This window comes from Pseudophryne corroboree, chromosome 4, assembly GCF_028390025.1.
Source record: "Pseudophryne corroboree isolate aPseCor3 chromosome 4, aPseCor3.hap2, whole genome shotgun sequence".
In the NCBI taxonomy this organism is placed as follows: Eukaryota; Metazoa; Chordata; class Amphibia; order Anura; family Myobatrachidae; genus Pseudophryne; species Pseudophryne corroboree.
In genome coordinates, this window is record NC_086447.1 from 571217347 (window position 1) to 571234632 (window position 17286).

At 39.9% G+C, this 17286-nt stretch overlaps 1 protein-coding gene across 1 annotated transcript in view; it reads right to left on the minus strand.

Moving 5' to 3' along the window:
• Positions 1-820: 820 nt before the first annotated feature.
• Positions 821-17286, minus strand: part of NMBR (neuromedin B receptor) — a 414971-nt gene continuing 398505 nt past the window's right edge. The window contains exon 3 of the mRNA XM_063919732.1: positions 821-1362. Coding sequence (XP_063775802.1) covers positions 964-1362 — 399 coding nt within the window. The 3' untranslated portion in view covers positions 821-963. The remainder of the gene's footprint in view (positions 1363-17286) is intronic.

The following is a 17286-nucleotide window of genomic DNA, read 5'->3' on the forward strand; positions in this document are numbered from 1 at the left end:
GGCCCCAGCCATCCAGACAGGCATCTCTAACTGCAGTGTTAGTCCTATTGAAGACCTTTGTAATTAATTGGTTAAAAAAAAGAATCAAAAAACTGACTGTGATGTGTTTATTTACGGTATATAGAGATGCGCATACTTGATGCAAAATTGGTGTTATGAGGAGTTTGGGAGTGTAGTATGTCAATCTTTACTACAACCTTTACTTAAGCTTTGTTTTTCTGTTTAGTTTCATTACACACTGTAATTGTAAATACACTTTTTAATAAGTATATAGTCTATGAATAGAGCTCAGACAATGGCCAATTCTCCTGTTCTATGGTGTGGTTGTAGCATTTGAAAGGTTGTAACTAAATCCAAAATTAAGTATCTACAGTACTGTATTTTGCAGTTCAGTTTTGAGCTTTGTATTGTTTTTTACGTTATCCATTTTAAAATTCCTAGTTTCTCTGGCCAATGCCTTACCAGATAATAATGACATCTCAGCAAATATACTAGTAGATTTTGGCTCTATGGCAACCATCAATCAATATTATAAAGATTGTATTAATGTGGGAAATTTGCAATCATTTATAAAAATCCAGCAAATGCTTTGTTTTACACAACCAAGAGAACAATGTTTCATAAATTTTTGTCTTTTGAAGATTTCTGATTTTATATTATAATACATTTTGGATACATTTTTATACAAAGCAAAAAAATAATAAAACAAAATTATTTTAAGAGTTTGGTATGTTAGGGAAATTAATAAAATGGAATCTTTCAAATTAAAATGTTATGCAAACTTTAGAGAATAATATCAACTTACACATTTTTTTCCTTCACAAAATCCTTATTTTTGGACAAACGTTCATTTTACATAAACATTATACAGTAATGTATCTCGTTACTTTGCAATAATATTTTATTATTGTCAGGTTAATCTTTATAATATCCAGGCTTCTCATTATCATTATTATAGAAAGATCATAATGATACTTCTTGGCGACTTTGACCATTGAGGAGTGAAGTGCTGGTCACAGTATTTTTAACATTGCTCTTCAGAGAAGTCATTCGAATTGCAGATGAATTAAGTAAGTAACTGGTAGACCGCTCATGACGCTTCTTTCTTCGACAGAAAAGCTGGCTGTTAAAGTGTCTTCTAAAACTCTCACTAAGCAAATAAAGTGCAAAAGGGTTTACACATGAGTTAGAAAAACTCAAGACACGGGCTACTAAGGTGATAATCATATGTCCTAAAGAAGGATCAATTTCATTGTAGTTAAAGGAACGGTACATATATAACACATGGTTTGGAAACCAGCAGAGTGCAAAGCAGCCAACAAACACAAGGACAATTTTTGCAAGACGTTTTCGGGTCTCCATCTGCAAAAAGAAAAATATATTATTGACTCACAGGGACAATAAATTGTTATCCCACACCATATTAAAGTGTGAAACTATATATATAAAAGATACTGTACATTGAATTGCATAGTCCATAGGTTCTCAATGTTGTCCTCTGGACCCTAAACAGTTCATGGTTTCCAGATTTCCTCACAGATCATAAGTTAAATAATTAGCTCTACCTGTGTTTTAAAATGTGTCAGTGAGTAATGAATACACGAGTGCCCCTGAATAACATGAATTGTTTGAGGTCCAGAAGACTGAGTTGGAGAATAACTGGCATAGGGCCTTATTCAGGTTTGTTAGCAAACCAAAAAGTTAGCAATTGTGCAAAACCATGTTGCACTGCAGGTCACAGAGGAATTCACACATACTATATGGACACACACACATAGATATTGAGTAATTAAGAAAGTTAAGAAAACAAATGTTGTGCTTAGTATGAGTATGATGATTTTACAAAAAGATAAGGTGCAAATTCTCTCTCTCAGGAATGCCCCTATGGAGGCATGGGATGTTATTATATTCCAAATATATTCTATGACTGTGATGAAGACATTGTTTGCAGATTGTCTGGCGACAATCCACAAACAAACTGTGCATCTACTGTAATTTTGCATCTTGTTCAGTTAATCATTATTCTTAGCTTTCCCTTATAAATAGTGCCACATTTATTTAACCATTACAGTAAGGGAGCATTGAGACTGTCTTATTACATTTTGCATTGTTTTGTTTCTGAATCTACTTTACTCGAAACGGCAAATGCAAGGTACAAAATTATACTTCATTAAATCTACATGTCAGATCTGCAATAGATGTTTGTACTTCATTTAAATATGTCAACAATGCAATGTTTTATCATATAGTTGAGTTATTTCACTACTCAGAAATTCAACACACATGTATTATCAATGCAATGTAATAACCACAATTGGTACTGGTTTAATTTTAGTATTATGCAAAATACTATTATATATTTAGTACCTGAAACAGAAGAAAGGTTATACTGTATACTATAAAACTATAATTGTTTTTTCCTGCGTCCACATTTTTGATAAAGGAAGTAGTGCAATATTATACAAAAGATGTACAAACAACCTGTGATTCCACTAAAAGAACAATTCATGATATGAGACCATTAGTTCTATTTTATGTGTAGTAATAATAATAATAATCAGGGCTATTTTTGGCCATGAACGTACCGGAACGCTGTTCCTGAAGGTCTTTTCCAAAATGACATAATCAGGAACAGCGTTCTGGATCGTCTGCTTCCTGGCCCCGACATTTCCCTGCTGTCGTTGCTGCTGCCTCTGCTTCCCCTGTCTGTGAGTCTGCCTGAGGGGAGGAGAGTGCAGCACACATCTCTCCTTCCTCTCGCTGTGTTCCACCTCTGGCGGCTAATTAGAGCTCGTGGACTAGCAGCGTGGCTCCTGATTGGCTGCTAGCCCGCGAGCTAACAAGTCGGCGCCATGTTTCAAATGGCCGCCACAGCAAGTGGAAGGAGAGATGTGCACTGTGCTCTCCTCAGGCTCAGACAGGAGATGCGAAGACAGCAGCTACAACAGAAGCAAGAGCAGCAACGGAGGGCTGAGCACTATTACCGGGGGCATTGTGTGTCTGGCTGTATAAGGGGGCTATGTGTAACTGCCACTACTGGGGGAAATGCATAACTGGCACTACTAGGGGCAGTGTGTAACTGGCACTACTGGGGGCAATGTGTAACTGGCACTACTGGGGCATTATGAGTGTGTATATATATACATATATATATATATAGTGCTGCTGGGGGCATCATGTGTATAAATGGCACTGCTTGGGACATTATGTGTGTATATGGCACTGCTGAAGGCATTATGTGTATATATGGCACTGCTGGGGGGCTTATGTGTTTAAAAAAAACTTTATGCACCAACTGATTTTCCAATTTTTTTCCAATGCACCAATTGATGCCTGCCCCTTTGGTAGCTCCACCCACATCACCACCCACTTCTGTCCCGCACACAGTTCCTGAATCTATTTTCCTACAAAAATAGCACTGATAATAATAATAGTAATAATAATAATAATAATAATAATAGTAATAATAATAGTAATATAATAATAGGTATAATTGTGTATTATTAATATTACTATCTGCAATGTTGATTATGATGTAAATAGTTTTTTTGTTCAGTAAGACATCAAATATCATTTTCTTAAAATATATTGAAAGATTTTTCTTTTCAGAATTACCCTTTCAAATTCACAAATGGCTCTGAATCAGTGAAATTGAGATATTCTACAATTTCACTATGTACAGTGTATTGAAAACTTTACAAAATGATTAAAATCCACTGGGACATGTGTGTTTTTTTTCAGATATGCAGATAAACTCATAATATAAAACTCAAAATGTATCATTTGTAATGAGGTAATAGACATTGCAATACAAGTAATAGGAAACTACTGCAATAAATTGGTTTAAAGAAATCAATAACATAAAACACAACATAAGAAATCAATAAAATCTTAATTTTTATAGCATAAAGAGCAGAATTGCTAATTACCACTATTGAAAAATATATATTGACATTAATAAAAGTGCAGAAGAAGACATGTAGATATTACTACAAAAGCAACCTTTCCATAATGGAATGATTAATAATGTTCTTATAATGAGAAATGCTATTATGATAAGTACTGTGCCTACTTGAGAGTAAAAAAAAAAAAAATATTAACTTTAATGCCTTATTGACTAGCACATTAGTGTAAAGCCTCTTAGAATTTTTTGCTGTAAAAGCTTTTGAATCCTACATCTGTTACTATGGGTAAAGTGCTATCCACTGCCTACTAGTACTCCTTTGAAATGCCTTGCAATTTCTTCAGCATGAGACAAATTAATTTCTAAGAAAATTACAAGTTATGATGTTGTTATAATCAAGGAAAATATAATGGCGACATAAAATAAGTAACTTGAGCAATTAATCATACCTTAATAGATATACTGAGGCTTCTCTGTAAACACAGATAATTTCAAAGAAACCATTTTCCTTAAATGTTCCAAATTTTAGGGCACTATGACTCAAATGTACTGAATACTTATTTTGACATCTTTCTTCATGGAGTTTTCTGAATTGTGCTTTTGTTCTTTACTGTGTGCTTTTATTTAAATTAAATTGTATCATTTTTAGATATATTTACATGTAAACTGCCAGTAATAGCAGAATAGTTTTTTGATCTTGCATTTCCTTCTAAGTCTTATTAAAACAACACATTTTACTAAGAGGGGACTGTCACATACTGTATTTTAGTCCCTCAGATGTCCAGTAATAGTGTCTCACTGATGCCAGGAATTTCATAAACCCTTGATCCTAAAAGGTTTGCTGATAAGTCGGATGAGAAGAGTACAAACCAACAATAACAAAAACACATACACTGCATGCATCTCACTGAACTGCCTTGGTTTTCCTGATGCAGTGTTGGTCCAGGGTTAATAAAAGATATATAGATAGATAGATAGATAGATAGATAGATAGATAGATAGATAGATAGATAGATAGATAGATAGATCTATATATATATATATATATATAAAATCATAAAATGATATACATTTCTGGTGTAATGTAAATGTATTTTCACTATATAATAAAAGTAGGAAGCTGAAAAAAGAGTTAAAAGAACTAAACTCAAAAAGTGATGTTTTTACATACAGAATGTAACATTTCTGTAAAATATAGTTTCCTTGAATTTCTACGACACCCACCACACTTTACAGTAGTGGGATCCCCCTCAAAAGTGTTTGCTACCCCATAGAGTAGTGAGCAGTTTCAGGTGAATTGTGGCGGGTGAATGGGGCAAATCTGCTGCTGTTACCAGCATTTAAATACTGTGGCAATGGCAATTCAACCCCTTTACCCACAACTGAATTACCCCCAAATGGTCAGGTTCTGAGTGGGAAGCAGAATAAATAAATCAAAGTTACTTTGCACATAGACAAACCATGTTGCAATCGAAGGGGTGCTTTATTTTTACACTGCAATTTAGTTTTCAGTTTGGCCCAGTACCATAACTAGGGGTGAGCGAGTTGGTTAGTCTTGAAGAGTACATGGCCCTGCATTTGGTATGCACCCTTCAACTAGTTATGCTACTGCAGTGCTGCCCTGGAGCATCCAAGGGACACTCTGGGTAGTGCAGTGCTCTACTTAACAGAGGTAGCAGCAGTGTCCTCTAGGCATAATGCAGGGGCATTTTAAGAGAGGAGGGGGCCATGTGCAGACTCTGGGCCCCCTGCTCTCCACGGTTCTGTAGGATTTGGCACTCTGCTGGAGTCTACTGCACATGGACAAGTGTCTATAAACATGGCGCCTGCCATGGTTCTGCAGACAAATTTCCTAGTGCGCATGCGTGGTGGCCATTTTGCAAGTGATTTTTTGCTGCAGCGCCAATCACGGGACTCCAGAAAGGTAAGTATAAAACAACATGGGTGCAGTGTGCATGGTGTGGGACCCCCTGGACACAGATACTCATGTGCATTACACATACTGCACCTATGATAGAAACTCCAATGGCATGGTGCCATGGGATTAGGAGGTGGGGCTGACACTGCTGCCCTATAACAGCACTTCTTTGAACACACCCCTCTCAAATCTAAATATTTATGCACACTGAGGGGGTCATTCTGAGTTGAACGCTCGCTAGCTACTTTTAGCAGCCGCGCAAACGCACAGTCGCCACCCACGGTGGAGTGTATTTTCGCTTTGCAAGTGTGTGAATGCGTGTGCAGCCGAGTGGGACGAAAACGTTTTTTGCAGTTTCTGAGTAGCTCTGGACTTACTCAGCCCTTGCAATCACTTCAGTCTTTTTGGTCCTGGAATTGACGTCAGACACCCACCCTGCAAACGCTTGGACACGCCTGCGTTTTTCCAAACACAGCAACGATCCGCTTAGTACCCGTATGACGCGCCTGCGCATTGCGATGCGTACACTTGCACAGTAGTGACCTGTACACTGCGTTGCGAAAAACGACAGCGAGCGATCAACTTGGAATGACCCCCTAAGTGTGCTCAACCTGCAGAGCATCGTGGTTTTGACAAGGTGCAGTTACTTGCTTTTTGTTTGCTTAGCTACGAACTTTGATTTAGCTTCATAGTCCTTATGAAAGATGTTTCTTATGAACTGCAGAACTAGAGCTTTTCAGGCTAATTAGGACACCCCATTCACACTGGGATATTTGCAATCGTGGCTGATTCTGCTCAACTATATTTGCATAGCTGAATGTAGACAAATTAAGCATATTAGCACAGAATAAATACGCTGTGCCTCCACATTTTCCCTAGTCATAAATTAACCACATTTAACGTCTGTTTTCAGGTTTTTAATTGTAATCTGAATTTACAACCATAATTTGTGAATAAGACCATACCATTCATTTTTGTAGTGATGAAGCACAGAAAAGCTCTGTACATATGCATAACATTAAGCACTTCAGCTGCAGCAAAGCAGATGGAAAGGCTCACTTTGCACTGAGATCCAAGTGATAAAATGTGATTGTAAATTTTATTCATATAATATATTGGAACATTACAGTCTGTTAACTATTCACTGGGATTGCTTTACTTGAAACAGGTCTATTTACTAAACAGCAGCTTTTCACAGAATTTAAAACACAATACTATTAACAACCTACAGTAACTGACAATATCTGTTTCCAAAAGTGAATTAGGTGAGGAACATGTATTTATACTTAAACTTAACCAAAATGGTTAACCAAAAAGAAAAAAATATATTTGGATATTATAATATTTGATATATCTGTATGGAGAATTGGCTCTCCATACAGTGTAAATAGGACTTGGTCAGATGACCTGGGTCACCCATTTACACTGCCCCTTTACATGGGTCCAACCCTGCTTGCTACCGGGGTTGGATGGCTGGGTCAGTCAACCCAGGTTATTCCTCTGGGACCCTTTTACACTGAGGGGCAACCAGACAATAAATAATACTTTGCTATTAACAAAATAACTTACACCAGAGAGATCTCCTTTGTAACAGGGTCTTTAGGGTACATTGTGTGGAAATCTGTTTACTCCATCGCTGACACTCCCTGCTCTGACTGGCCAGTGGATAGTTTATATGTTCGTGGTTTCCCATGCTCTAGATTATTTGCTTTGAAAAGCAGAATAAGTGAAATGCACATCAACGTTCACCCTGTACTGCCAGTGCCATAAATAATTGTTGACATCCATTTTGTATGTGTGTGTGTTACTTATAAATATATGGGGCACCAGTAAATAATAATGAACATTAGATAAAATACATGATAATGAATACTCCATAATGATATGAAGGGATTATCTGATTATAAAAGTCAGTGATACGGACGTATCCCACACTGTAATTAATTTACTCAGAGCTGAACTATTCATGGATCACTTCTACTTACAATTAAATGCAGGTAGTGGTGCGATTATTCACATGTTAAATTATACAAATTACCTTTGCATAGAGTGTGCAGTATAGAAGAGGGACACCAACAGGGGGACTACTCATAATTAATGAATACTCTCCATTAGATAGATAGATAGATAGATAGATAGATAGATAGATAGATAGATAGATAGATAGATAGATAGATGGATGCATCTGGTCCTCTTGGTGGTGGGACGTCCTTATTGTCTGTCTTGACAAAGTCCCCATGGGGGTTGAAACGTCGACTATATTGATACTGATACTGATGTTATTGACTCAATGAAGCAACATTGAACTTTTACATGATTTGGTGAGTCCCATCTATATGGTCATTTTAGACCTATTTGGATATATTGGTGGAATATACAACTGTTGCCTTTGGGGAGCACCCCACAGATGAACTATTTTGGATGTGAGTGCAGATCACAACTGACTGTTTGCTTTATTTAAAATGTGTTTTGTTCAGTAGGTCATTGAAATATGCACTGTTTGTGATTGCCAGAACTAATTATAGGGTTGACCTATTGGCTGTCACCTATCATCCGGACATCGCCAAACTGCTACCCTATCTAGAGTCCTATGTGGTCCTAACTTAGCTTATTTACGCTGTATTATCTATTTTTGTACTATATCATTTATTTTCTCCCGCAGTATTTGAATTCTAAAATAGATACTTTTTGAAGGTCAAAGCTTTCATTTCCTGAGATTGCAGTACGTGGAACGGTTGTAAATACATGTTGGAATATATTGCAATAAAGTGATGTGTAAATTGCACAAAGTTCTTTCAAGAAATATATTGAATCATAAAAAATTACTACAGTATATGGAAGAACTGGAATGCCACTAGACCAGGGATAGGCAACTTATGTTGAAATAATACATCCCAGCATGCACTGCCACAGCATTAGCATTTTTGCATGCTTTAACAGCAAAGCTATGGCAGAGCATCCTGACATATGTAGTTTTACATCAGGTGGAGTCTTGCAATTTCCTTACCCCTGCACCAGGCAATGTCCTCTTTTGTGCCACTCAAGTGCAAGATATTTTACAGGTCTCTAGATTTCATTTAAGCACCCATCTAGAGTGATCTGCAGAGACTCACAGCGCAACATCCATCAGCACACTATAAAGTCCATCAGCGGTCATGTGTAGTCCATTTGTTCCCAGCTGCACCAGTAGTAACGGCGGGTCACCAGAGAGATAAATGGACATAGCACATTGAGCTGCCAAAACAGGGACGGTGGTAACAACAGTGGTTTACCTGGCTCGGCCTCTTACCATCTTTTAAAGCATGGCGAGATTGACTGTTATAAACTGGGAATCTCCACGGCTTGATAACATCTTCATACTATGCTTCCCATATTGAAGCCAGTAATGTAGCTTCAGTCACCAACTGTGAACTTGATATTATCAGCAAACTATCTTTTATTATATTCATTCATATAATTTAATATCCATTGTCATTTTATATTAATACTGTGACTTTATATGTAAATTTAGGTGAATATATTTACAAATACCCCCAGGAAGTGAGTGAACACTTTTATTGTTAATATAATAAATACTTCTCATTCATCACTAAACGCCATTTGGGTTTCTGTTTGTTCTGTTTCAGCTTTAGATGAATTTACAAAGAAACGCACAAGCGACTTTGCAAATCTGTCTGCTAAATATACAAATGCGGAAGGAGTTGCACTTGCTATCCAATCGCTGGATTCCCGCAGATAGCCAGCTGAGTAAGCCTCAGCTTACTCAGGCTGTCCATCGCAGGGCGCCTTGCGAGGCCAGGAAGTTCTCATCCAAAGATGCAGATCCTGAACTTGCCACTCCCAGAAGACAGGGGCAACACGCCCCTGTTTCCGGAAACACCAGCCATCCACCGCCCATGCACAACCCCCAGAATGCCTCTGCCTGTCAATCAAGCAGAGGCAGAATGGAGACTGCATGCAATCACTCAGGACCTATTCTGCATATGTGGAGAACAGGTCCTGCGCCTGCACATATTCCTAATAATCAAAATCTGCATAAGCATTTGGTTCAGCGTATAATGCTGAATCAGGCCCATAGAACCAGAATAAATGAATGTTTGAGTGAAACAGATTTTGAAATTTGGATTCACTTCTCCAGCAGATGGTATTTAATTAATTAGTTTGATTATTATATGAAGTTACAGCTGATGGTTGTCTCTTTTTGGAATGCAGTAGGAAAGGGTTTTTAAAGGGGAAAATAGAGATTTGTATTTAATTTCACTTAACTGAATTTAATTTGTTCTTAATTATATTTTATATGTTACATACAGCTTTTACCATGATTATCCATTTTGTAATTATTAGCAAATCTTACCACCATTCTTTCTTGTGCACAACATTCCATTATAATGTAATGTAGAAACAGAGCTTATTCTGAATGCTCAGACGCATCTGAAAGAGCATTTGCATCTAAATGTGCTTTTTATAATGTGTGCTTCCAGTGCCGTATCTAGACATTTTAGCGCTGTGTGCAAGAAACAGCATCAGCGCCCACCCCCCCTCCATATACAAAACAGGGCCAGTGTGCACCATGGTCACACACCAAAGATACAGGGGCGTGGCTTCATGGGGAAGGAGCATGGCTGCAGATCTCCCTTTTACACATTATGCCAGGCAGAACTCCTTTTTACATATTATGGCAGCAGAGTTCCCTTTTTACACATTAGCCAGGCTGAGTCCCCCTTTTTACACATTACTGCAGGCAGAGCTGCCTTTTACACATTACGGCAGGTAGAGTCACCCTTTTTACACATTACAGCAGGTAGAAACTCCTTTTTATACATTACAGCAGCAGAGTCCCCCTTTTTACACATTAGGCAGGCAGAGTCCCCTTTTTACACATTAGGCAGGCAGAGCCCCCCTTTTTACACATTACAGTAGCAGAGTCCCCTTTTTTACACATTACAGTAGCAGAGTCCCCTTTTTTACATATTACACCAGCAGAGTACCCATTTTACATGCTATGGCAGGCAGAGTTCCCTTTTTTACACATCCCTTTTTTACACATTACATCAGCAGAATTCCCATTTTACATGCTACGGCAGGCAGAGTCCCCTTTTTTACACATTACAGCAGCAGAGCCCCCATTTTACATGCTACGGCAGGCAGAGACCCCCTTTTAACACATTAGGCAGGCAGTGAGCACTTACCCATCAGCGTCCTCTTCCTTGGAGTGCAGGTGGTCATTGCTGCTGCCAGTCTGCTCAAACTCCATCTAACAGACTTCCGGCATTTGCTGTACAGCTTCCGTCTGCCAGGAGGCATGTTGCCGGCCTGCACTGCATGGTGCTGGAGGTGAGGAGTGGGGAGGAGTGGGCCAGAGCACACAGAGACACAAACACTGCCCAGCGCTACCTTCTATAGTATGTTAGCAGCGATGCGTCCTGCATAGAAGGAGCCAGGCGCAATGCTACTATTAAATATTATAGCAGGGAGTGCGGCAGCTTCTGGCGGGCAGTCAGGTGGTTGTGGATGGTGCACCCACAGCACAACTGTGCTGTGTGCATTGCACCTTCTGCCCACACGTAGTTATGGCCCTGTGTGCTTCCTTACTTTACATGTCACACTTTATATGAGGCCCAATTTGTTTTATTTTAATATTCTATATTATGATTTATTTTTTATGTATTAATGGAAAGCATGGAAAACACTAAAAAGAGGCATGGATGAGAACTTCAGGATTTCTTGAGTTATGTTACTAATTAGAGAAGAGCTGTTCAGTTTGCCTGAAAACCAAATACACCTGAACTCTGGGGTAGCAAGTCGAACCAAGTCCCGGCTCTTTTCATCATGCCAAGTTACTATATGATCTCAGATCTAAAAACTGAATCTCGCATGTATTTGATTGCATGTAAAGCTGGCTACACACCAGATGACTTTTTGAATGATATGCCTGATTCCGACGGATCCGAATCAGCCATGATCAAATCATCCAGTGGGTATGCACTTCATTGTTAATGATGCTCACCCCTGTGGGTTGTTAACGACGTTAACAGTTATTTGTAAATGCAGGCCAATCTGGGGATGCCATTAATGATCCCATGCTGCCGCATGCAGCATTGCCCCTGCTCCCTCTCCCTGCCATCGTACGTCGATGCCGGCACTAAGCCGGGACCCGTTGCTGATGATATCGCTGTGTACACACTATCATCTACTGTAGTGTGTACCCAGCTTAAGTTCCTCCCTCATGATTTCAGGTGCCAGATAATACTAGAAATGTCAGGAAAAGAGTATTTTTGATGTGACATGATTACATCATTTTAGCTGTTTTTAGAAATGTTTCAATATAGAACCAAAACCATAACATTTGAGGATTTTGCCAAAACATGATGATGATTTATAATGAAAGACAAAACACTGGGGTCTATACACATCTCTAGAATGATAGCATTGTGCATTTCATCAGTCAGACTATTCTTTTTTTTTGAGTTCAAGATTGTGAATATATGACCAGGTAGAAAAATAGGAATTTAAAGAGACCACAGGTTGTTTACAAAGATATGTAGACTAACAGAAACAGGTAGTGAGCTGTAGATGCTGATCAGAAAATGTTTCATGATACAATTTACACATACATAGGAATCTCCAACCGAGTGTTTGCCAGGATATTAAATACAAGCATCTCTGAGCTGAGATATGCATTGAAGAACAGGGATACTGTATAATCTGAGAAAGCCATAGAAAAGAGAGTTTCTATGAAATGCAATAAGCAGATATACCACAGGTGCACAAAAATCACAGTCTAGATAAGTACACTGGGAATCAAGACCCTCTAACAATATTTCTGCAATGCTGGAAACAATAAAGATGCAACATGCATCACTGGGAACCTAAAGGCCAGATTGCAAAAGTAGAAAGCAGATGGATTCACAGCACCAAGCAGCAAGTCTGCACACATACAGTAATTAAAGCAACACAAATAGTCTGACAAAGGATACTAGAAAAGCTAGCAGAGCAGCACCTGTAGATGAAAATGAGGCACTGTTGCAGCAGATCTAATAGAAACCATAACGACATCTGACTATTGCTTTAAATGTATAACATATACAGTATGTATTGGATATATATATATATATATGTGTGTATGTATATATATATATATATATATATGTTTGTGCTAGCCACTGTAATTTTCATCTCAAAAAAGTTAGAGATCATTGATAATGCTGATTAATACAATATATAAGTTAATAAAGCTTCTGATAAAACTGTATTTTGTGGGAAAGTTACATCCCTTTCAACTCCTATACATCACTATTTGACCTAAGTACTGATATGGAGCTACAGATTTTGGGTGGACTTAGAGAAAAAGTTTGGGGGGACATTTCTTATGAACATGTAACTGTCATGCTTGAGCTTGAATTTGTTTGTGGAACCGTATTTGATTCATGGGCTGCAGAGCCGGCCCTAACTAAAATGATGCCCTAGGCAAGATTTTGGCTGGTGCCCCCTAGCACCACCGCTAGTTCCACCTCTGACCCTGCACCCCTTTCCCAGCACCATCACCCCTTACCCATAGCAGTCCTTATTTTGGTGTGCCCATCCCCTATATTTTAAACAGGAACAGTGTGCACATTTGGCACACAGCCCAAAAAGGTGTGTGTTTTTGCTGGCAAGGGGCATGGCCACACAATAGTGCCTCCAATTCAAATTATGCCACACAGTACTGCAACTTTATTCACAATTTATCATGTGATAGTGTCCCTAATTCATGTTACATCACACAGTAGTACCACTTTACCTTATAAACTTTACTCCTCACAGTAGTGTCCCTTATTCACATAACATCACAATGAATTGCTCCTTATGCACATTATACCACACCATATTGCTCTTTATTCACATTAGGCCACACAGTAGTGCCATTTCTATATGTTACGCCACACAGTAGAGCATAATTATACACATAATGCCACACATTAGTAATGCATATATACACTTAATGCCACACAGTAAGGCCCCTTACATATGTGACACATTATTAATGTCCTTATAAACATAATGCGCCTTACACATTATGCCAACCTTTATTAGCAAAAAGCTAATAGTAGTTTAGCTGAATTAGCGTAGCTGAATCATTGTGTGGAGAAAGATCTCAAAGGGAGAAAATCTCTAAGGGATTCGTCTGGGACTTATACTAGACTACTTTTGTGATCAATTTGCATGAACTATGAAGTAACCTCATATCTCATTGTTCTCTTACCTGGTATGTCTAGTGGAACAACACTGCCCAGCAAGCTGTACTGAGTCTGCTAATTATCATATAGGAATATCCTGAATGCTTAGCCATAGGTATGTCTAGTGGAACAACACTGCCCAGCAAGCTGTACTGAGTCTGCTAATTATCATATAGGAATATCCTGAATGCTTAGCCATAGGTATGTCTAGTGGAACAACACTGCCCAGCAAGCTGTACTGAGTCTGCTAATTATCATATAGGAATATCCTGAATGCTTAGCCATAGGTATGTCTAGTCACTAGTGTATTAAATATTAGCAGATTTATTCAAGTTTTATTTGTAGTTATTTGGGGAATGTGTAATGGTTTCATCCCTACACATCATTTGTTTGTTTAAGTTTTATTGCTCCAAATGGGTGATGGGCTAGGGGAGGATCCAATCAATCAATGTGCTTACATACACATGTTTGGGCTTTATATTAGTGTGTAGTTTAGCTGAATTAGCGTAGCTGAATCATTGTGTGGAGAAAGATCTCAAAGGGAGAAAATCTCTAAGGGATTCGTCTGGGACTTATACTGGACTTTAACTGGACGGAAACTGCATGGAAACTCTAAACAAAAGCAAATAAATCATCACAAACCACCAAAACTTGGACTGCAGCTACAAATGTATGTACACACCTATTATTCTCCAAACCTCACTTACCCGGACACTAAACATTCACTTTCTGCAAAAAACCTGCAATACAACTTTTACTCTGACCCTGCAAATACCTGGAAAACAAATGTTTAATTGAGAAGCATATTTGATGAAGTAACACTGACTTGTGGTTTGCCAACACTGTGTAATTTTCCATCTAACATCAACAAATATTTGATTTACTGGTAATCTGTAGATATTAACATCATTTTAAATACTTGCAAATCGTATTTCTTTCTGCTAACTTCACTGTTCTCTCATACAGCCACCACTCCTCCTCCTATTCTCATTTTACTACCAGTTTACACCCCATCCACACTATGGCCAGGCTGGCAACCCCCATTACTCATTGTCCTTCTAATCCTTTATTCTGTCCCCTGTTACCACCTCTATCCCTCTCTCACAGTCTCCTACATCTCATCCTCTCTCCTCTCCTCTGTCTGCCTCCCTACCCCTCTTCTGTTTCCCCATTGCAATTCACTTCTGCCCCTTCACACCACTTATACCCCACCACTCAACCCTGCTCTCTCCCTCCTCTCTCCTCACCTCTCCTCCACCAGTATCAAACTGCACTCCCTCCCTGTTTCACGCATGCAGTCTCCCTTCCTAGCCAAGGCCCCAGCACCATCATCCAACCCTCCTTATCCTCTCCTTCCAAATTACTCCTACCTCAACGCTACAGCAATCCTGATAATCTCATTCACATCTCTCCCACAAACTCATACCCCCTATCTTGTGCACTCTGGAATGCCAGATCTATTTGCAACAAACTGGCCCCCACTCATGACCTTTTCATTTCCAACTCCCTGCACCTCCTGGCCATTACAGAAACCTGGATTACTCCTCATGACACCACTTCTCCTGCTGCTCTCTCTGCTGGGGGCCTCACATTCTCACACACACCCCGACCCGGGGGTCGCCATGGGGGTGGTGTTGGGATCCTTTTACCCTCAAGCTACACATACCAACTTATACCTCCAGAACCTTCTCTTACATTCTCTACATTTGAGGTCCATGCATTACGCCTCTACCAACCTACTAATCTTCGAGTTGCTGTAATTTACCGTCCACCTGGCATTTCCTCCAAATTCCTTGAAAACTTTGCTTCCTGGCTACCTCACTTCCTCTCTTCTGACATTCCCTCCATTATTCTAGGTGATTTCAACATCCCTATCGATAACCCCACAAAATCACCTGCCTCTAAACTCCTTAACCTCACCTCTTCACTTGGTCTCTCCCAGTGGACCACCTCACCCTCCCATGTGAACGGGAGCTCACTGGATCTGGTTTTCACTCACCGCTGTGATATTTCTGATTTCTCCAATTCCCCTTTTCCCCTCTCTGACCACCACTTGCTCTCTTTCAACTTATCTATCTCTGCTTCCCCATCTCTCCCTCCTAAGGCTACCATCACGAAGCGTAACATTGAGGCTATTGACACCTCATCCCTGTCCTCCCTGTTTGACTCCCTTCTCTCTCCTCTTCTCTCTCTCACATGCCCTGAACAAGCCACATCCCTATACAATGCATCTCTTACTTCTGCCCTTGACTCTGTTGCTCCGCCAACCACTATTCACCCTCGCAGATCAACACCTCAACCCTGGCACACCAAATGCACCAGATACCTACAAAAATGCTCACGTACTGCCGAGCGACAGTGGAGGAAATCACGCTCTAAAGCAGACTTCCTCCATTTCAAATTCATGCTCTCATCCTTCAGTACTGCCCTTTCCCTTGCTAAACAATCATACTTCAAAATCCTCATTTCTACACAGTCTTCCAACCCCCGGCGCCTCTTTGCCACTGTTAACTCCCTCCTCTGCCCACCACCACCTCCTCTCCCTTCCTCATTGTCTGCTCTTGACTTTGCCACTTATTTCACATCCAAGATTGACTCCATACGTCAGGATATCACTTCCCACCAGACCAGCAACCAGCCACCACCCATCCCTTGCCACCCCTCCCCTTCCCTCTTACCAACTCTGACATCTTTCTCCCATGTATCTGGCGAGGAAGTCATGGCCCTCATCCGTTCCTCCCCCCCCACAACCTCCCCGCTCGACCCTATCCCCTCCCACCTCCTCCGTTACCTCTCCCCTTCTGCCTGTTCCCATCTTGCCCACCTTCTCAATCTCTCCCTTTCATCAGGCACTGTCCCCTCTGCCTTCAAGCATGCTCTTGTCTCCCCTATTCTTAAAAAACCTACCCTTGATCCTAACACTCTCTCCAACTATCGACCCATCTCTCTACTCCCCTTTGCCTCCAAACTTCTTGAGCGTATTGTCTATAATCGCCTCACTGCCTTTCTTTCCTCTCACTCACTGCTTGACCCATTCCAGTCTGGTTTCCGTTCTCTCCACTCCACTGAAACTGCCCTCACAAAAGTCTGCAATGACCTCCATGCAGCCAAATCTAAGGGCCACTACTCTCTGCTTATTCTTCTTGACCTCTCTGCTGCTTTTGACACTGTGGACCATCCTCTCCTTCTGCAAATCCTTCACTCTCTTGGTCTGCGTGATACTGCCCTCTCCTGGCTGTCCTCCTACC